Source organism: Scophthalmus maximus, chromosome 7 (genome assembly GCF_022379125.1).
Source record: "Scophthalmus maximus strain ysfricsl-2021 chromosome 7, ASM2237912v1, whole genome shotgun sequence".
NCBI lineage: Eukaryota > Metazoa > Chordata > Actinopteri > Pleuronectiformes > Scophthalmidae > Scophthalmus > Scophthalmus maximus.
The window spans coordinates 8,722,859-8,745,323 of NC_061521.1; the positions used below are offsets into that span (position 1 = coordinate 8,722,859).

General features: G+C 42.6%; 2 protein-coding genes across 2 annotated transcripts; one reads left to right on the forward strand and one right to left on the reverse strand.

The window, feature by feature from the left end:
• On the reverse strand, positions 1-12,828 carry crabp1a (cellular retinoic acid binding protein 1a). Its single transcript, XM_035642548.2, has 4 exons — positions 12,461-12,828; positions 9,131-9,309; positions 3,197-3,310; positions 1-359 (listed from the first exon to the last, which is right to left on the reverse strand). Exons 1-4 carry the CDS (start codon positions 12,528-12,530, stop codon positions 309-311), a joined length of 414 nt encoding a protein of 137 aa, XP_035498441.1. The 5' UTR covers positions 12,531-12,828; the 3' UTR covers positions 1-308.
• A 3,142-nt stretch (positions 12,829-15,970) lies between these two features.
• On the forward strand, positions 15,971-22,247 carry wdr61 (WD repeat domain 61). Its single transcript, XM_035642850.2, has 11 exons — positions 15,971-16,083; positions 16,439-16,489; positions 16,607-16,634; positions 17,042-17,147; positions 17,833-18,005; positions 19,111-19,259; positions 19,498-19,591; positions 20,153-20,246; positions 20,470-20,562; positions 21,049-21,127; positions 22,031-22,247. The coding sequence occupies exons 2-11, from the start codon at positions 16,478-16,480 to the stop codon at positions 22,118-22,120; spliced, it is 918 nt and encodes a 305-aa protein (XP_035498743.2). The 5' UTR covers positions 15,971-16,083; positions 16,439-16,477; the 3' UTR covers positions 22,121-22,247.
• The last annotated feature ends 218 nt before the right edge of the window (positions 22,248-22,465 follow it).

The following is a 22,465-nucleotide window of genomic DNA, read 5'->3' on the forward strand; positions in this document are numbered from 1 at the left end:
TACTCTTTATTACATTTTTTTTTATTGTTTCCTGTCATTGAACATGAACACTCTATCAATGCAACTGATGACTATATCCTACGCAAAACAGCTGACACCAGGGCTGCTGATATTGACACTGTGAACACAACACTCACTACAAACAACCAGGTTACTGAGACGTTGCTATTGTACATTGAAGACGGAGGCCTAGAGATTACACGGGAGACGTTGCCAATGTGTTAGCATGAGAGAGCGTGGTTGGGTTTAAACGGGTTGCTGTCCCGCTGGGTTTTTCGGGCCTTTGTCCCGATGAAGGGTGCGGAGCTTCATTCCCGGGCGTAGATCCTTGTGCACACTACGTCATCTGCCCCAAAAGTCTGGAGGAAACAAATAAAGACATTTTTGCACTTTAGACATGGGTGATCAGTCACTTCAATGAGATTCACAGTTTAAAAGCAGTTTCCTGTTCAGCTTTAACGAACTCGACCACCGTGACCACCTCACACTGTGATTGGCCTCCAATTCAGACATGTACAACCAAGTATCAATGCCTTTGATTAGAGACCCTCCCTTTTTATACTACTTATAATTCCTTTTGCATTAGGTATAAACACTTTAAATGTGGAAAATCATGTTATATGAACTAGTTAGTTTCAAGCAAGGTTGTTGGTCATGACAGTATTACCATACTGTTTGCAATATAAGGGAGGCAACTTTTGTGGGCTTGCTTAAATTGTAAAAAAAAAAGAAAAAAGCTGGGTTTGAGTTCACAGTGAAGACTACTCGGTCTTAAAGTGAATCAAGCAATGATGTGTACCACCACATCACGGACAAAATGATGTGCTGTCAGTCTAAGCCACACTGCAAACTGGATGATGAAACCCAAAGAAAGTCATAGTTTCTTTATGCATCACAGACTTGAAAGCGAGTCGTCCGATGTGCTGTCGCTTTGTGATTTTGTTTCGGCCTGATGTGGCTGCAGAAAATCCACATGACACTGCCCGTATGACTAAGCCAATTAATCGGCTCATGCAAATGTATGGAGATGTGGCCCACTTACAGTGTGAACTGCCACAGACACTCAGACCATTACTTTATGATCAATAGACCCTTGAATCTCTGTGTCTGGGTTGATGTTGATTTTTTGCAATTAATAAGTTTCCAGATTCAGATTTCAGTCGCTTGTCCCAAAGCAAAGAGGTTGTCAAAGATGACTCATGTCTCTTTTTTCTCTTTAAATTCTCTAGGATATTAATGATAAAGTATTTATTTATTTAATCAGCGTCAAGTTCTGGAGTTCAATAAGAATGCAAGGTAACAATCATGTGGGTTTTTTTTTTTATCTATGCTATGAAACTGCACTAATAATGTTCTCAAAATTATGCCAATGTATTAGGTTGATTTTTAAGTTTGAACATATGGCAGATTAGTTAATGAGATGATATGCAATAGCTCAAATTACACGTGGATTTTGACCAAAAACGATTGCATGTGTTGCAGTGTAGAAGAGCAGGAATGACATTTTCTGCGGAACAGTCTCAGTCCTGTTCTAAATTTGAGAGAGCACTCATCGCGAGGTGCAGACTATTTTGAGTTGCACAGCTCCTCTCCAGTCAGCCGAGCTTCATTTAAAATTAAAATGTTTGGGGTTTTGTACCGGCTTATATTGGAAGGGTCCAAAGATAGAAGAAAAGCTTTGCTGGCTGTTGGTTTTTGTGTGTGCATTTTGTTAATTTTGATAAACCTGGACAGCCAAGCCTGCTCATACTGTATCTAAGGGTGTGTGTCGTTTTTAAGGTGCAAGTTGTCGACGTTTCGAGCCAAAAGACGGTAATCTCTAAAAAATGACTTCCTCCTTTCTTGCCAAATTATTGCAAGTAGTTAGCGCCTCCCATCTCTTCCAGTGTAGTCACATTGGAGGGGGAAGGACTGCTCCACAGCCAAAATAAAAAAAACTGTTTGAATGCAACTGTGGACATTTAAGTATTGTAATAAGTCAGACATGTGCCTCTAAGTCTACATTTCGCCCACTTGGTTCAACCATATTTCACTCGTGGTGTCCGCCATCACTGACGCTGCCAAAGCTGTCGTGGCCCCGAAACTAGGGCAGCTGTCTCGGGCGGAGGCTGAGCAGATTCACCTGTTAGTGTTGCCATGGCAGCAAATCCCGGCTGCGTGCACCGAGAGTCAATCTAAAGCCAGCAATCGACAGCATCTGTGAAATACGACATGTCGTGGATGGGCGTGACTCTGCGCAGCTTTGTCGTTGATGAATAAATTCAGGGCTGGGAGCTGGCAGGCGAAATGTGGCCCGTCCGAGGGTCAGACGACGGTGCGACGGCAGGGAGGAGCGAGGTGCCCTTGCCCTACTCCGACGATCCATCCATCCATTGGAGCGCGAATGCTTCAGCTCCTCCAGGGCGGCCGGGCCAAAGTGTCACCACCAGACCGTCAGGCACCGTGGCCCGTTCTGCCTCTTTCTCCCCCAAAGCACACCGGGGGGAAAAAAGATTTGCCCCGTGTTCCGCCTTCTTCTCGGCGATGGGGACGTGACTAAAGCCCCTTCTGGTCTGCAATACTCTGCCAACTTCCTGTGATTAATCTTTTCAGAATTCTAAACCTTTTTATATTGTCGTTTAAAGCTTTTGCCGGTCGGATATTCATCCCACAGGCACTCGAGGAAAATCAAGGCAGAGCGTGGGAGCGCTGAACGTTGAGAGAGTCCCTGAGAACTGTTCATCTGCTCCGTTGGTCTTGGACCGCTCCCCCATTGCACGTGGTTCGAGGGGCTTTAGACCCATTGACTCCTGCCTAGATTAATCTGGCTAAATACAGGGGGTATTACTGCGATGTCAGCATAGCAGCTCCCCTTGTTCTCCTTTCACGTCTCTCTGCGGGGCGGATGGAAGTTGGGCTCCTTGGGAAACGGCCTCTCCCGTTTCCTTTACGGACGAATCTCCGGGGTGACTCCGTTCACGAACCATTTCTCCGACACCAGCTGCCCGACGCTGAGCCTCCGCGAGAACAAGCCACACCACAGACAAACCGTGCAGATTACTGGTGACCCATCACGTCGCACTCTCCCTGTCACTCTTCGTCGAGCAGAGTGTTCTTTGAGAGAACTTCAGAGCTCTGGTCTTTGTAAAGACTTTTTTTTCTGTTTTCTGTTCCATGCAGGAGGCTTCCCGTAAGACAAGCACCGCTGTGCGCTCACCAGTGTCAGCTCGTCTCCGTTCAGCTCTCGGGTCCAGAATGTCTTCGGGCCGTGGCCATCCACCAGGGTCTGCTGACAGTGGATCTTGTTTTCCGACTCCCAGGTAGCGAGGCTCTGCGGAGGGGGAGAGGAGACACAACAAGGTGGGAGGGTCAGACGCAGCGGCGCGGGTCAAGGTAAAACACACAATTATCATATATATCACAATTTGATATGTTATATCTTCTTCTGTGCCAAATTGTTGAATGAAAATAGCTAAGTCGGGCTAACCATGACTGCAGGTTTTCTTATCAAAGTCTTAAGTCTCAGCCTAGTCCTTAATTGTTCTAATCCATGTTGCTACTGTGATTCTCCCACACTGAAATGTGTTGGTTTTACCTCTCAAAGCCAATATCATCTCAAAGCTCGAGAGCTTATCCGGCCTGGGGCGGATTAAAGCTGCCATTTCCTCATCCAACTCAAGCACAATACTGACAAAATAAAAACCTCGCAGGGCCCTTTTGTGGGAACAGATGGTTTTTTTTTCTCCCATTAGTTTCTCGGACATGGCAGCGTATTTGCTGTGCGGCTCAAAGACAATTTGTTTGATCATTTGCAACAGTTCGTATTTGAAAGAGCATCGCTGTTGAGTTTTTGAATGAAGCAGCGGCCTTGGGTCCTCGGAGGCTAATGTTCATCACCATATCAAAGGTGAGGCGAGCCATGAGGGAGCCCTGCAGGCTGCCGTCTGCAGACTTTGCCAAGAGGAACAACAGCAGGGCTTTTTCTACGGCTTTTTCTAAAACTCACCAGACTTCTTCTTCTTCCTCTTTCTCTAATAAAGCCAGAACCCCGAGAGTCAATTAGGGGGGGGGGGGGGGCATTTCATTTCCTCCTTGGTTTAAAGTTTTTATGTTGGATTTTAAAACCTTTCTTGATAGAGCCCGAAATAACACTCATTTCATCTCCCTTTTGGAGTCATCTCTTCCCAAATAGCTCTCTCCCTCCCTCTCTCTCTCTCTCTCTTCGCAGTATAGTCCTTCGTAAAGACGGGTGACGAAGTAACAAGCAATACACAGTGTCTTAGTCTCACACATCCGTCCAAAAGGTCTGGTGTTCATCTGGGTTGAGATGCAGTGATGAAGGCCATAGCATATCATACCTGCCATATTCATACTCATCAAACGGTTGCCATCCGGTTTCTCTCATCTTCAGGGCTTTCCTTGAATTCATCATCCGACTGTACATGCATATGCCAGTGTACACCTTAACACTTGCCCATGCGTTCAGGTGAGAAAATATTGCATTACCCCCAAAGACATTTTTTTTATTTTTCAAAAGGATTTTTCACCTTAATTCCACCTCTACCCATCAGAACGGGCACATAATCGCTTCATTATGACTTCCACTCGGCACTGAGGCCCGTCTGGGCTCTGTGTCTCTGTCGCCTCTGCGTCTGACAGGAGATACCTTATCACGTTCCCCTCCCGGCGAAGTGAGAAGAGGCTGTGTGATCCCGCTGCACTCGCGGATTAGCTGGAGCTTTTTATCCGGGTGGCAGCGTTAATCAGCCCTCTGCTTTTCGACCGGGCACAGATCAGCGTGTAATCCCCTTTAACCACGGGGGCAGCTGGCCTCAGCCAGAACCCACTTAGCCTGCCCACTGCTCCACCTTTTTAGAGTCACACCCAACACACCCCCACCCCCAACCCACCGGCATATGTGGGCACTGCCTCCTGCAGATTTTTAGCTCCAGTCTTGCATATGCAATACAGATTAGTCAAAGACTGTTCAGGGGTTTACAGCCCGATGAAACTCGTCCGCCATCTTGCAAACATGCGCAATTTGGAAAATTGCTGAAAGCCAGCAATCTTTTTTTCCATTTCAAACTCAACGTGTTGGAGTGCAAAGTCAAAGCAATGCAAGACATGTCACCATCTTAAATACTCTCTGACCACATTTTATTAAAAAACAAAACCGGGCGAACGCTGCGATGCCGCAGAAGCCCGAACCCAAACAAATGTACGTGGCAAATTTGGGACGTCAACCCGAACTTGTCGGCCTCGTAACAGATTAGCGTCAAGTGGCAGGAAAAGACAGCCACACCGGGAGCCGTCGGTCCCTGCCCAGTGCTCAGCGTGCTCCAGGGCACAAACAGGAGGAGCCACCCTGTCTCCTGGGATCCGAAATGGGTCACGTCTTCTCCCCCTGACTGCACCGTGGAGTTCAAACCAAAAAAACTAAAGGTAGAGACAGAAATCAACATGTCAGATTTTAGCTGTTGGCTGATGTTTCAACAGCTACAATTTTTTATAAGCCTCATGTGAATATGTGCAATGTTTCATGAAAAAAAAGATGTCATATAGACAAAGATTAAATGTCCACATTATGAGGCTGCCGGCTGCGTGCCCGCAATTACAACTTTTTCCCCCCATTCCCTGCAATATTTCTTCTCCACAAGCATGAATATCACGGCTTGCGGTTGCCCAGGAATGTTCCTGGACAGTAAAGTTTCAGTGATACGTATATTTCAGGGTAAAGAGGAAGAGACTCTCCAGCCCTTTTCAGAAGAAAGAAAGACAATTGACAATTGGAGAACACAACGCATGCTGTTTTGTCCAAGATGGTTTTCGGAGAATGTTTTTGTGGTCAAAGCAGAGAAAGATGCAGTGCTTTGCTCAGGGATTCTTCGCCAGGGCAGCTGATTGGTTTTCCTTCAGCAGTGACCTCTGTATTCATTTTTATGTCCTGGAGATCCTCAAGTAGTTTTAGTAGTATAGTTGTCATTTTCAGGCATTAATAAATAGAGGGTTTCATAATAAAGCAAACACTTGTTGTCCCAAACTGGAAACTGTGAAAAAACGTAAAGATTCAGTGAGTTTATGCGCAAAGTTCATTGAGTTTATTGTGTCTGGAAATATCAGACCATACCGGGCGGTAAAAAGACTTTTCTAAAAATGCTTCATCCCTCCAGTGTTAAATGGATGTTGTAGTGCTTCTAGTGACAGGTTTTATGAATTGCAATAAATCCACGAACTAAAAATGGAGAACCGCATTTATGAAAAGCCTTGAGTCTCAAAGAAAAAAAATACTTTTTCATTAAACCTTGCAGATGTAGAAATTCACATGAAAGCTAATTTAAAAAAAACATGAGGATGATCTTATGAACAGTTTTTGTCGGAGCTTTCCTTTGAAAGAAGCAGTGCTTTCAAAACATATGAACAATCTAAATGTATCCTGCAGCAGTTAGTGAAGCCTGACAAGTTCTACTGCGACTGTCAGCACCTCCCCACCCCGCATCTGTTATGGAACACTCTGCAACAGACACTGCAGCCTGGTCTCTATATGAAAAGTGTTCACATACAGAGGGATGTACTGTACACACTGTAGTGCAGCGCCGCGGAGGGAAGGGAGGAAAACGAATCAATAACACATCACATGTTGAAGACTCCTCAATCGCCTAAGACTGACGGTTTCTGACAAACACCCACATTTTCAGCAGCTGTGAAATATTTTGAAGGTATATAATAAGATACAAGATACAATTCTGACAAAGAATCTTCCTGTGAGGATTTGGGTCAACTACTAAGTCTGTAATGTGTTGCAATCCTGCCTCCAACTGAATTTCTGTTTAGATAGTTGAACCCATGCCTAACATGTAATATACTTGTACAAAATATCTATAGTTTCTCTGCATGTTCTGTATTATATAACATCAATTAGGGAGGAGCAACTTATCACTGGTCCCCCCCCCCCCCCCCATGTGTCTGTTTATGTGAGCGGACAACTCTCGGTTGTTTCCCCGCTGTGTCCTCTGAACCATCAGTGCAGATTCTCATTTTCCACAGTGAATCAGTGGCAGTGTGTTTTTCCACCATGACTTCTAAATTCTTCGACGTTGGAGCGATTGACTCCCCTCATTGTTTTGGCGCCACGAAAATTGCTGGGTGAATTGCCCACTGAATCCAATTACCAAAATCAATGGCACATCACATGGAAACGTTTGAGTCGCGAATGATTAACCTTAACGTTTCCCCCCAAAATAAAAGAAGTCCAGAAGTTAATGTATGCATCTGGTTGTTCACGGGGACGTGGGAAATCCCCCTCAGGGCCCGGAGAGGTTCAGAGAAAATCTCTTGTCATCCCAACTCAAGCTGCCCTTGATCCGGCTGCACAGGCGGGAGCGTGATACCAACGATGAGACTACGTGGAGGTGTTCATTTTTTCTTTGAACCACTCAACAAAAGCACGGAGAGAGCTCCCAAAACATGTAATACACACACACACACACACACACACACACACACACAAAGAATACCGGGAGAATCTAAATGCACTTTGATGAACTTCTCTATGTATCGGCGTTCACACCAACAGGAACATCTCCGGAACATTCAGGCGAGGGACTGGCACCTACTGTCGATAGGAGCGCCCACTTGCTCGCCTTGAATCTTCTGGAGAATTTTACTAAGGGGGTCTGACACGAAACTTTCCGGGAAAATTTCGGGAACATTTTGCGCTCTCACACGCAGCCCTTCCGGAAGAGACCCGGAAAATGTCAGGACTTGTCAGTGCGTGCCTGAAAGCAAGTGTGGTCTATATTTCCTTCCATGTCGGCAGCGTCTCTACACAGGACACTTACACGTTACTTATTATAGACCCTTGTTTGTTTTTAGCATAGCTGTGAAGAAGCTTCTGTCTAATTCCCACCGGCAGTGACCATAGCAACCATGGCTCCAGCGGAGGCCCCTCAGAGATGGAACACAGTGTCCGATGGATGAGACCCCCAAGGTCTCAAGAACATTTAGTTACATTAAGTCTTCTCTTAGTAGGACAGAGGTGGGAGGATTTACAACCTGAGTTCATGTTTAGGATAAGGGAATCATTTTCACATGGACAGTGTAAAGTTGATATGGTTCAATGAAGAATAACCTTATTAGGATCTGTAAGAGTCATGTGAGTCTGTTGCTACGTGAGTCTATTTGTGTGTACATACGCCCTGCCTGTAGGACAGGCCTTCAGAACTGAGTGGCGTTACACTTGTTCACTTATGAACCTTCACTGCACAACGACAACATCCCTTTACATCAATGTTAACCCCAACCCTAATCCTGACTTTAATCAAAAGATATCTTATATTATCTTATCATATCATATCTTCATAATAAGTGAAGTTTTAACAGGAGGAGACCATGAAATGCATTATTTACTATGGATAGAATACATTTCATAAAGGGTTAAAGATAAAAAAAAATCTCAATAACATTAAACACACCATATCTGTGGTTTTGGCATGGTTTCGCCAATTTCGACAAATCCAATATGCTTGAAATGACAGGTAACAATTTTGGAAACAGCACTGTTTGTCTTTGTTTTTCCTTTCCATGCTGAGCAGCCGATCGTTTCCATTTATTTTGTGCACAATATCGAAATCAAATTTGCATATTAAGTCCCAGGTTTGATTCTGGCCGGAGACTTTTATTCCATGTCATACAACTGCCACTTTTAAATTAAAACAACAACAATGCAGACAAAGTTGGTGCAACTCTGCTGTTTCTTGTGAACTTAAAAATTAAACCATTCCCGCTGGAACTACAAGAAAAACACACCGATCGATTGGTTTATTTTGTGTCTTAGTCAAGCCGTGAGGCATGGAAAATAATGGAAACTTCAAAATACGTTTGAAATCACATCTTTGTGACAGGCCACAGGTATACACCAACCAGCCACAACGTTAAGACCTGTTACCTGTGTGGTGTTAAAACTGTATAGGATGCATTCAAAATCGTCAGCAAAACTATTAGTACGCATGATTTATTGCTAAAGATCTAAAACTTGCCCCTTCAAGCTGTGGGTTTAACCGCGATGCTGGCCTAGAGTTCATACAATCTGTGGAGTACGAGTGTGCCGTGTTTTGAAATATCAGATTTTGCCAATATTTTCGAATCACTCTACCTTGCACTTTCGCCCGTCCACCGTCTCCTCGTTGAACTCTTCCCCTATGTGGAAGTTGATCTCGGTGGTGCGCACACTGGTGGACGTTTTGATGTAGAACTGCTCGCCGTCCTGACGGATCTCCACCAGAGGGTTGGAGGCTGCCGCCACGGCCACCTTCCTCAGCATGGCGTTCACCCCTGAGCAGGTACAACGCAAGAGGGGGGGAAAAAACAAGGGTCATTCATTTCATTAATCGAGTTATTAAAGGGTCATCATATTATATCATTGGGGATTTTTTATTATGGCTGTCGATCATTACTCATGACTCAGTAATTACAACTTGCTGACTTCTCTGGCACTTCTTAAAAAACTCGGTTTGCAGTAAAAAAATGAGCCAAGCGTGCATAATTCTTATTGTAGTAATTAGAGTAATGTGTATTGTGATATTTAATCTCTTTATGAAAGAATTGTTTCATGGTTGCTCTAGCTTATAAGCTAATGCACCATAATTACAGGAGTGCCGGAGGCCATTGTTTTTGCTTCTCGTTGGTCACAGACAAAGCTCGACAAGAGTCACAGATATATTTCATTTCCCATCAAATCAGGACAGCTGGAACACACTCATTTTCAAAATTTGCACCGAAACAATCGCACGTTGTTGCGTCTATTTAACCCTACGTTCCCCTCGACCCCGCCCAGATTCAGACCTCTCCGGGCCCCTCGGTCAGACTCGACCTTGGATATAAAAGCACATACTGGCGACATGTCTCCTCGTATTGGTGTATGTGTGTCAGCGTGTGTGTTCGAACATGGACACCCACCAGCATGAGTCTGAACCAAGAATGACAACAATTTTGACGTTTCGAAAAAAACCCTCAACTATTTCTCAAAAACTGGGCAAAATCTGTGGAATGTAGGCTGCGAGGTCCCGGTGAACGATTATCCAGTCGTGTCTGGAGGGAAAGAGCAAGAGCCTCAGACGATGTCAGGGCAGATCAGCGCTGGCCCTCCTTTTGTCTCGTGGCTGTGAGAGCGGCGATGTGGCACGGCACAAGCTTGTTGCAACACTTTGCCCTGTGTGACTCTACAAGGCCATCTGGCTGTACGTGCTGCCAAAGGTCCCGGAGCTCATTATTTCATTGCCCTCTCCGAACAAAAGTCAAATATCTAAAGAGCCTACAACTTTGCAAACAAGTATTTCGTGTTGGAAAGTTGTATAGGATTTCTCAAACGAAGAAATAACCGAAAACACTGTGGACTTGTGAGGTCAACGCCCAGGAATAAAAAAACAAAAAAATTGGTTAAACAGCTCAATGCTCAACTCCACCCATGATCTGACAGATCGCACCATGTTTTTTTTTGTTATGGTATTAAAAATGTATGAGCATCGGGGAGCCAAGCAGTCTGCACTCATTTCTACAGAAAATGGCATTTTCCCTTAAATTTAATCCGAGGGCAATTTTGGGATTATTGTTATAAATTTTAGATTATAACTATTGCAGACAGCCAAAAGAACGTGTAGGAAAAAAAGTACATAGTCTTACAGAATCCTGGAGAAAGGATACTTTTTTAACACTAGTCTTTATATCTTCTTCAAAAATTCATACTCAAGTCGACTATATCGCATTTGCATTTCTCGACTACAGTCCCCGTCAACTCAGGCAACTCTTACAAAGTCCACAGGCTGGCTCAGCACTGAACTTGTACATGAGATGCAGAGCATTTCTTTAACAGTCTTTGAACCAAACGAAGGGCTCATCCGCCTGCTCTCAGTCAGCCAACTGTGTGAGTCTGATCCGTTCACTCCGCGTGCCCCTCTGCCCCGTCTGCACCCTGGATGTACAACAATCCCCTCCCGCAGTCTGGAGGCCCTGCGAGTCAACCGATGATGAGGAGGATGTTGATGGACAGCGGCGGCCCCGCAGCAGTGGCATCCACATTAGTTCCCCGTCGCAGCTCTCAATCGACCGAGCCGCCTTATGTAAGAGCGGATGAGTGATCTGCTCGGGCAGATGTGGTTCTTTTAATGTGTTCGTGAAGGGACGAGGTGCTAAACGGCCGGTTGACCTTATGAAACCTGCACTACAACAAACCGTCTGAGGGGTGTTCCAATTATTTGTGTTGTCAGCAAATAGAGCTTTTAGAATGGCTTTCAAAATGAATTGGATTGTTGGATTGCCTTTAGGGGTTTTCTGGTTCGTTTTCTTTCTTCTTCTTCTGGTATTAAACTGAAGAATAAAGGATAAGGTTGCTATTTACCTCAAATAAGGGCGAATGCTACACTTGCTGTGGACTATTTTCAGCTGAGAAATAATTCATATTCCTTTGGTATTTACAATAGCAGGACGTCATATTTGGGGTCGATTCAAATTAAAGCGCCGGATCACCACAAGTGATGAAATAACATCAGGATGGCTTAATGGAATCAAATTCAGTCTTTGAATTCTTAGGTAAGATCAGTTCATTGTTGCTCTTTTCGTGAGGCTTGTTGGTAATAAGACAAATTGTAGAATTTCACCAACCACATATACATTTAAGTAAGAAATGGCAAAGCGCACAAAGGCAGCTACAGGTTTTTAAAGAGAGACTGCCACATGCGGCAACATTTGCACTCTGATCCCCAGGAAATATCACGTCGATATATGTCAATTTTTTTTTTCCCACTTTACTCGACCAGTGTGTGCTAAAATAGAAAACCATCCATGCGTGTCAACACTTGGTGGAGAGTTGCTGAGATTCCTCAATTATTCTTAAGACCCCCCCCCCCCCCCCCAGCCTTTTCGCTGTGCCCTCCCTGCTTCTGCAGCTCCGGCCCGGTGAAACGCTGCAACACAATTGAATGACCCAGTTAAACTGTTCCAAATCCAAGCCATCGCAAACATCAGCTAAGAGCAAGACGGGTGAGGAAGAATGAAAAAAAAAGAAGACAGGGCGCAAGAGAACGACACTGGGCTCCAGAGACCTCCCCTGGCATTGCTAATGCATGCCCTACTTCAATGCTTAACATGAATAATGTTGTGCCCCCCCCCCCTTCCCCTTCCTCCCTTCATGTAACAATACCGCGTCTGTTTAGGCTGGAATTAAGCGTCCAGTGTTTCACGTCTCCTGTAAAGCCGAGGCGTCTCCCTCCGGCAGCATCTCCCCGAGAATCTCTGCCTCCTTTTTCCCAGGCAGCTTCTCCGAAACAATAAGGCGTTGTTGGCAGTCAGGCATGCCATTCCCAAGGAGCGAGAAAACATTTTTTTTTCTCGTCATGGACATGATGGATAGGCGACCTCATGCGGGGATGTCGTCCTGGCTGTGGAGGGGAGGGAGGAGAGGGAGAAAAGGAGACAGCGGAGGGCTTACCCAGGGCTTTGAGAAGTTCATCAAAATGCTCACTCTTCTTCATCTTCCAGGTGCCGGCAAAGTTAGGCATGTCTGCTGTGGCTGAGTGCGAGGTGCTGCAGAAGGAATGAACCTGTTCCACGCTCTGGTGTCTCCCTGCCTCTCTGTCTCTCTTTGACTCTTTCTCACCCTCCGTCCCTGTGCTCCTGTCTCCTCTGCTCTGGGCTCAGCCTCTCGTTCAGTGTCACACCCCGAGGGTTTCTCTGGGTTCCTCTTATTTATCTGTCTATTCAGGCACACACAGACGGGCGCTCACACACACACACACACACACACACACACACACTTGGTCCATGTGTCTCACTGTGCTTGGCTGCGGTCTTGTCTTAAGCTCCTGTAGTGTTTTTAATGGGAGTCAGAGGAAGGTCCCTCCCCCTGGAAGCTTCGTCCCGTTAATACAGTAGAGCAGGACTGACGTAACTGCTCCCTCTGGGAATCAAGACGGCTGAATTACTTCCCTTCCAAAGTGCATTCATGGATTCAATTTGTCAACAATTCGATTATGAAACCTTTTTTTGACTCATCATTATCACACACAAAAAAAGAAGGAGCTTGGGTCACAGGTTTTATTATTTTACTTAGTTAGAAATAGTTGTATTTCATTCAAAAAGTTTGGTAAACTTTGAAAACTTTCTTTCCTGAATACTCTTTAAAGCAAATCAAACTAAGATATGAAATATTAAACTTGTGAATTTTCTCTTTTTTCTCTCTCTTTTCTCTAATTTTTTTTCTCGTAAATTGTCCGAAACCCCACCTTGAACCACAAGCGTGGGTCAAGGAGATGGTTTATTAACAATTCATGATTCATCTATGTAATGTTTCGTGGTTTGTTACTTTCAGATTTACCCCTTTAAACGATTGTGAGAAGAAGTCCACAATAATAACACAACTTAAAGACCATAGGAATATGACATGTGCTGTATGCAGTCGTGCATCATCACCCTGTAATAACTTTTAACATTTTAATCCATCCATCGGAATTGAAATATTTCCAGTTTCAATTCTAAAGGAGGTTTTGGGATCAAATGTAGTTTCCAACTGAGAGAAATAAAATGACTCTGACATCTCTGTTTAATACAGTCTACTTATTTTTTGGGGATTAGTCATTTTTATTTCCATTGAGACAGTTTTCCAGGACTAAATCTCATGATCAGGCTAGACTGATAATTTAAAAAACCCAAATGGAGGAAAATGGGTTTTACATCAGGAGCTGACACTTTTTAAGACTGCTTGCAGTAAATTTCCATGTTTTTTTTCCTCCAACGTAAAAGACAGAGCAGAGTAACAGAGGCACTGAGCAGATGTTGAGTTCAGCTGACATCTGAACATCAGAGAATCAGAAAGGTTAGTTCATCCTGACCAACGCTTTGATTGTCATCTGCTTTTTCCTATGAGAAATTTACTTTCAATAAATTGGCAAGTCATTTGCTCTGAATAAAAAAGAAGCATTACTAGCTTTGTCTCTGTCATGAGGCAAGAAAAGATAAATAGATTGCCATATCAAAGATAATGTCCACAGAAATCCTGCCCTCCTTATCCTGCCCGCATTATGCTGCAGCTAATACAATACCAAAACATTGGGTTCATTTAATACCCATCATTATTATTTCCCTGAAAACATGAATGAATCACTTGGCTGAAAATAGCAGCATAAGTATAATTTCTGCCTGCAGGACCAACAAAAGGGATCGTACAAGTACCTCGGGGAAAAAGAAAAAAAAATCTCTGTCAAGGCTGAAGGAATGATTCCACATTTCAGACATTATACTCAAAATATAGTACAGTGCTGCTGTGTTTAATCTATAGGACCCCCTGTTTAGCATTTATGAACAGTACACAGACATTTGGAGAATGGTCTATAACACAATATAATGTTTTTGTAACCAGATATATATGGACATTTTAAGTGTTTATTAATGTACAATGTGTCACTTAACTTCTGTTTTTATTATATCGTCATTCATTTACACATGAACATCTATAGTGCCCACAGGAGGAGTGGTAGTGGTTGATAAGTGCATGAATAAACACTCACATCAAAATGCTTTATAATCAGTATTGAAATGTTAACTGCTCTTGAGTGATAAATGATAAATGGACTTAAAGTCACACAATTAAAATAAAAAGCCATCTGAAGCATCTGAGGACATTTCTATTTAGTATACATGGAAGATCTTACAAAAATAAAAAGCAACTTAAATCTTTTATGTTTGTAACCCAGCTACAGATGCTTCAAGGGAAAAATGTTAACGATATACATTGATAAACACGTTCATATGTCCTTCCAACTATTTGTAGCTACACTGAAGTTTGTTTGTATTAAGGTTTTAACTGCGTATTGATTGTTGTTATCTTCGTGCATTTGCGTCGTTATTGGCCAGAAGATTTGTATTGAACTGGAAGTCACTTCATTGACTTTACCCACAAGTTTTATCCCAGTCTGGGTCCTATGATCCAATATTTTCCTACAATGCTTTCAACAGTAAATGAGGGATTTTTTCTTAAATAAGTCTATTTCACTTTTGACTTTTTTCAACAATAGTCATATTTATTGAACAAACTTCAATGGAGTCTAGAGAATGGATTAATTTGGGTTTTTACTGCTATGTTAAGTGCTTTAAAAAAATATATATCTGGGAGAGGTTTTGAGTTTTTGGAACAGAAATGATCATATTCAAATGGATTGATATATATATATATATATCAGCTGCAGGATGTCTTTGGTTTTAGATTCATTTAGGGTCTTTTTAGAAAATCAGAGCAGATGATCTCTCTCACAGACTGAAACCTGTACTGTTCTAAATAAGTCATCTCTCATCTTCTTCACTCAGATCCCGAGCTGTCTGTGAAGAGATTCATGATGTACCTTCTCTATGACGCAAATGTCCATTTCAGCTTCACCTCAGGAGTCAGTTATATCACCCCGGCTGTGTTTTCTTGCCTCTTCTTGGAATAATACTCTTGATACTTTACCATGACAACCGTTTTTGAATGTGCAGACCTCAGACTGCTGCTACAGAAACTGTCAAAATATAAGCACTTTTTTTCTGCTTAGTATTCAGTCTCCCTCTGTGCACCATAGGGGTTTTACTGTAAGCCACTATTTTTGAGTCAAAACAGGCAGAGGGAGCTCCTGTATTCAAATATTTATCAGATTCTGGCCCCTTTGGAATAGGCACTGCCACCTGTGTTTCTAGGATCTATTCTCAACACACTAATGCCCCAAGAGTGTGTGCAAAAAAAAAGATGATAGGATGAATTTAATGTTTCTGAACATAACTAGGATTTCATTGTTACACTAAACAATTGGAAGGTTTGAATGGTATCAGTAAAACACTAATCTCACTCTTTTACTATGGTCATGAATAAGTTATATTATCATTATTAACATAATAATTATCATTATTATGTTGTACTGCCACGTTCCGCTGCTAGCGACAGTGCTCTTCATGAGTCATTCGCCTACCGATTTGAAACAAGCGAAGAAGACAACCGGAAGTGATGTCGGATGTTGTCATGGCGTCACACATGTAATTCAGCGAGCTCCAGGAATTTGACAAAACGCATTAATAGGAGATTGGAAGGTACGTGGGATATTTTTTCGAATCAGAGTAAACGGGTTTCGTAACAGCAGCACAGTTCGGCCGGTGAACGGAAGCGAGAGTCTGGCGTTAAAGCGGCGAACGTCACTTTGTTGCGGGCCGGCTGCAGCGCTGCTAGTCGGAGCTAGCTGCCGTTAGCCGCCGTGTTCCCGTCTGATTCTAAATGAAAGGTGCAGTCGAGATAACATCTCACTGTCTACTTTTCGAGCCCCAGCAGCTTCAAATGTGTCTTGTTGTGTTGGCTGCCTCGATAACAATGGCCTTTAAAAGAAATAATAGTTGTTATTTAGCCTGCGCTTGCTCTGTAACTAAAAACACTAGCTCATGTTGTTTACAGGTTGAACTTAGTTGACTGCCTCTCTTGGACCAAAAAACAATGAGCACTCAAGTAAGCAACACGTTGACCTCTCACACATTCATTCGTCTCTTCTGTCCACACCTTGGTTTTGCCTCCTGAGTGATACTGCATTCAGATATTAACTGTAAACATGCGCTCTGGTTTCAGTACAGCATCCTGTTCAAGCAGGAGCATGGTGAGTACCAGTGCAGAAGAAAGGAAAACACAAAATATGATTTCACTATGTAACCGTGCTAATTTCCCTGCTTATTAAGAATACTGCAGATTCCTAGAAGACCATGTCATTCAGAAATTATATCCATTTCACTAATTCACAAATGGGACCAATAACGTTGATACAATTCAAATAATACATTAATGGCCCATTATTAAATAATTTTGTCTCCAGTAGTAACAATGGCTTTGGAGGTGAGAACCACAGTCAGGGACGGGAAGTCAGAAATTGTTCAGTCACACTAATGATTCTAAGTAAAGTCAGACTTATCCTTTAAAAACTTTCCCCCTTCAACCCCTGGTTTCTGTTATGAAATATCACGTGTACTCTCGAGGACTGAGTGTTAACCTGCGTTTGTGTCGTCTCAGCACACGACGATGCCATCTGGACGGCGGCGTGGGGGAAAAGTGAGGCAGACGGGTCCGAAACCATCATCACTGGCTCACTAGATGATATGGTGAAGGTCTGGAAATGGTGAGTTTGTGTGTGTTGTTTTTCAGGTCTGCTTCTCAGGACTGAAAATACCGCAGTGACTCTTATATAGTTATAACTAGTGTAACTATTTAGACTCTTATAGTTGTCGTATATATGTCCCTTATATAGTTGATATTTTGTCATTCTTTTCTTGTGTCATTTTGTATTTGTCTGCTTTCCTCATTGAATTTGTTATTTTCTTTTGAAGAAAAATCTCTATCAAAATTTTCACAAGTTGCAAAAAACAACAGTAAGAGTAACAAAACAAAAAACAGTATGACATATAAGGTACAAAATGCCAAATGGAAAAAATATGCATATTTAAAAAGAAAGGCAGTATAAAAGATAGAGCTTTTTAGTCATTGTTAACACAAATAAAATAACAGAACCTCCCTAGTGTGCAGCGCATGTAACAAGTTAAAGAAGAAATGAAACCACATATAGACATTGATCAAAAAGAAAAAAAAATCAGACTGTCACATATAGTGCAAAATATAAAAATTATTAGACTTGTGGTGCAGTCAACTCCTTCGGACATAACACTTTCATTTCATCTTGATTTTGTGCAGGCAGTTGTTCACACGTCATTACATTTAGCTCTTAAAGTATAACCACAGTTCTGTTATTGTCCGTAAGACGTCCCATTTATGTTTGAAGTAATCTCTGTGCTTCGCCTTCAATGCAGGTCGGACGAGAAGCTGGAGCTGCAGTGGACTCTGGAGGGACACCAGCTGGGTGTGGTGTCCGTGGACATCAGTCACAACGGAGCCATCGCTGCCTCCAGCTCCCTCGACGCTCACATCCGTCTCTGGGACCTGGAGTCTGGGAAACAGATCAAGTCCATGGACGCCGGACCGGGTAAGACTGTGACTCAGAGGATCACTTGTGTGTATTTGTTATCGAGTAATCAGTGTCGAGAGAGATCGTGTGTCCCTCAGCTTCATATCTGACAGATGACTGACCTGAGAGGAAAATAATATTTTGATTAGATGTATGTTACTTGTAGTTATCATGGAACTATTGATTTATTCAACTGATGACTGACTGTATTCCGACCTAAAGTCAGAATGTATTTTTGTTTAATGAAGGATAAGTGGAAGACCAGTTAAAGTATTTTATGACATTTCATGCTAAGAAAAGGTGTATTAATCATAATTGTCAAACATTAAATTCCAAAAATAATCATATGGTGAAGCCTAATTTTACACTCTTGGTTAGATTTCATTACGGATATAATTTTGTTTTTAATGAGACTTACCAGTAGCTATTTTTCTGACACATAGAGAATTTCCTTTGTAGACTTTTCTTTATCCTCATAAATTCATATTGTTCATCAAGAGTTATTATAGTCTCACTGTGTTCATCATTTATCATTTACCACTGAAATAAAATCACCACTTTAGGAAATTGTCGGACAGTTAAGTATGAAAAACAAACCTGCAGGGGACGAAAGCTGCTCTGGATGCTCAGCATGCAAGTCTCATTTTTTTATTCTCACCTCTCAAGAACGCCACGCCCAGAAATGTGTGGTGTGTGTGTTTCGTTGTTAATCTTGAGCTGAGTTGTTCTCCGTCTAAATGCCATGTCACCTTCCATCAGTGATGCTCCATCTCACCCAGGGGTTGGCAGGGGTCGGTGGATTACCGTCTTTTTTGCTCCCTATAATTGAACATACTGTACTTTGGTGTGTTTGGTTCTTCCGACATGAGATCTGTTAACATAAAACCATCTTTTGGATTTACATTATAATACTTGGCTTAACTAACAGCTGACAGAGCAGACAGTAGGATTTGTGTCATATTCAGGGGCAAGACAAGTGAACTGTTAATAACCCTGAGGCACGGTACTGTGGTTCACATGTAGTTATGCACATTCAAAAATAAATTATAACTGGGGAAACAAAGCATTAATTATTATTAGTGTGAGTTAAATCCTCCCTTTGTCTTTCTGCCTTCCTCTTCAGTTGACGCGTGGTCAGTTGCCTTCTCCCCAGACTCCAAATACATCTCCACAGGAAGCCATCATGGCAAGGTCAACATCTTTGGTGTGGAAAGTGGCAAGAAGGAATACTCTCTGGACACTCGAGGGAAATTCATCCTGAGTATAGCTTATGTAAGGAACAAAAATTATCATTCTGCTCTGGTGGGTTTCTTCTCAGGCTCAGGGTCTCTAAAGCACTCCAATGAGACCTCACTGCTTGACTTTAGAATAACTCATCTTTATTTTAGTTTCTTCTCTTACACAAACACACACACACACATCCAATGATTTGTTTCTAATGTCTCCACATTCGAAAATGTAAAAGTATATTCCATAATTTAATCGGTTTTCCATCTGGTTTTCTCCTCAGAGCCCGGATGGAAAATATTTGGCCAGCGGCGCCATCGATGGAATCATCAACATCTTTGACATCGCTACCGGAAAGCTACTCCACACACTGGAAGGTAGATTCAGTTATTATGTTAAGACAAAACATACTATGTCGGACATTCAATTATTAATACAGACTTTAAAGGATCAGTGTGTTGGATTTAGTGGCATCACACTTGTAGGATAAGCTACAATGGCCTTTAGGTAACATAAAGAAGCATGAAAGACTCTCCCTAGAGCCAGTGTTTAGTTTGTTTGGTCTGGGCTACTGTACAAACATCGAAATTAAGAATTTCAAGGTAAAGAAAACAATGACTCTTGGTTTCAGACGATTGTTCACTACTGCTGAATATATCATTACCTAATATTGTCACAATAGATCCCCGCAAATACTACACACGTCCTTTAAGGATATTTGCCATAAACATACCCACATGAACAAGTTGTAAATTTAACAGCCTCCCACTGCTGCATATTTGAAATAATCTCAGTAAAGATGTACCATACATATATATACTCATATATTATATTACATCAATGGTACGTCTTTGAAAGCAGCAGGGGCAGAGATCAGCCACACGTGAAGACTCTGTAAGGAATCTAAGACTCTCGTCTCCTCTCTCTCCCCCTCCCAGGTCACGCCATGCCCATCAGGTCCCTCACCTTCTCCCCCGACTCCCAGCTCTTGGTCACAGCCTCGGACGACGGCTACATAAAGATATACGACGTGTGAGTTCACATGGCAGCATGTTTTTTTTACTCTTTGCAACTTTATTCATCCTCAAAAGACGTTTTTTGCTCATTGGGCACAGTAAAATAAAATAAATAAGGTCAGCAAAGTCAAAAATTGAAAAAAGATGGAGATAGTTACAAGCATAGAAATAAACAGAATGAAAGGAAAAGAAAGGAACATTTGGTTTGCTCTTACAAATTTGCTGGTATTGTTTTGCAGGCAACATGCCAACCTGGCTGGCACACTGAGTGGACATGGATCGTGGGTTCTTAATGTTGCGTTCTCCCCAGATGACACACACTTTGTTTCAAGGTAAACTGGCACCTTTTTAGCTTCAAACTTTCTGAAAACACAGTTTAGTTTAAGGGAAGTTGAAACACTGAGTTATGTTTAAATCACCATGCTCCACACATCAAAAGGAAGTCAGCGTAATTTCTGCCGCAAAACAATGAATTTAGTGAAGCTGAATTACATTAGCTGTAGACAGGCGTTGGCACCTGAATGCAAAGGTGTGACAATACTCACTATGTCATTGAAAATGCGATATGATGTAATGACCAGGAGAATCAAATCCTCCCTCGTCTGTATGTGAACTTCAATCAGATAGCGTGGTAAGTGTTTTCCTCTGTCTGGCCTCCCGTGCTGTCCCTCCCATTGTGGGAAGGCGGATATCAGCTGCCGAATGTTTTTCAGACAAAATTTCCAGTTCACAGTGCCAGGATGAACTGAGCAGGTCAGCCAGCCGACACAAGGAGACCAACTGTAAAAAATGTAAACTGTCCTCTCTCTGCCCTTCAGCTCGTCTGACAAGAGTGTCAAGGTTTGGGACGCCAGCACCAGAGCGTGCATCAACACCTTCTTCGACCATCAAGATCAGGTGACTCCTCTTCTCCGAGTGTGTTACTATTAAATTCTAAGTGAGAAAACCCATTCGCTGGAGGTGCTGATGTGTTGGGGGAAATCAATGGCGGCCACTGACACGGACTGGCCCCTCGCATAACCCCTCTCTGATGTTCCAGCTCAGGCAAAACCAATAACCCCAGCTATCATTAGATCTCTGATGCCTGTGGGGATTTCAAATCCTTCTCCAACAAAGCCCTCTGACTGAAATGTCTCCTCGGAGAGGAGATCAGAGGGCGGTTTGAGTCTGCCATATTGTTTTTGTGTCAAATCAGTGTGACTGCAAAGCCAGAGAATCTGTTGGGACCATTTTCAGCCAGTTAACTGTTCTAGCTTTGCTTTGTTCGTCTGTTTGGATAATTTTTTCAGACACCGTCTGCTTTGTTCTTAGCTCTGCGCTCTGCTCAGTTTCTGATCAAATGAAATTTGTTGCATTTACAGATATTTTTTAAAAAAACCTCAAAGGATAGCATCCACGGCTTTTTCTTTATGCAGGTGTTTGCTTCAGCTGACTTTGTTTCAGCTATTACTTTTGATGCAGACGGACAAAGTAGAAATAGAGAATTTTGTATAACTTGTATAAATGTATACTAAATGTAAAAAATAATGTCAGGCGATTGATAGGCTTTGTTTTCTGTACATGAAAACATCACTTCGGACTCAGAGCAATCTAAACCTGTCTTTTTGTTATTGTCCTCCATAGTGTGTTGGTTTATATGACAGGCAATAACGATGCATAATAGAAAACTTGGTAGGGTGTCATGGTGAATCGATTCGAGTTAAGCAACATGTTTTGAGTAAAGGATGTAGAAGCCTGTATGTGATGTGTACCAGTGCATGGTTATTGAAAATCTTCTCTCTCTGCTCCTGTCGTCTTCAGGTGTGGAGCGTCAAGTACAACAGCACCGGCTCCAAAATCATCTCGGCTGGAGACGACCGGGCCATCCACATCTACGACTGTCCAATGTGATGAGGGACAACTCGGATCTTGGAGTTTGAAGTAGCTCAGGGGAGGGAGGGAGAGGGACAAACTGTAAATGTCATGGATTATTTTGCACTGGCCCACTACGGTCAAATAAAAGGGTTGTTTTTGTTAACGTCTGTTTCATTTCTTTAAGTCATATCGTTAAATCGCTCAAAAAAGGCGTTATTAGTCAGTGATACAATGTGCTAAGAGAGCTTTGCAAAGCATACAATTGTAAATTGAATATTGGTTTGGTTTGGAGCCATGAATCAGACAGGGATGAATTAAGGGGATCTAATGGCAGAAATGGAATATGATGACGGTATAATCACCTGAAACTAAAAGTCATTA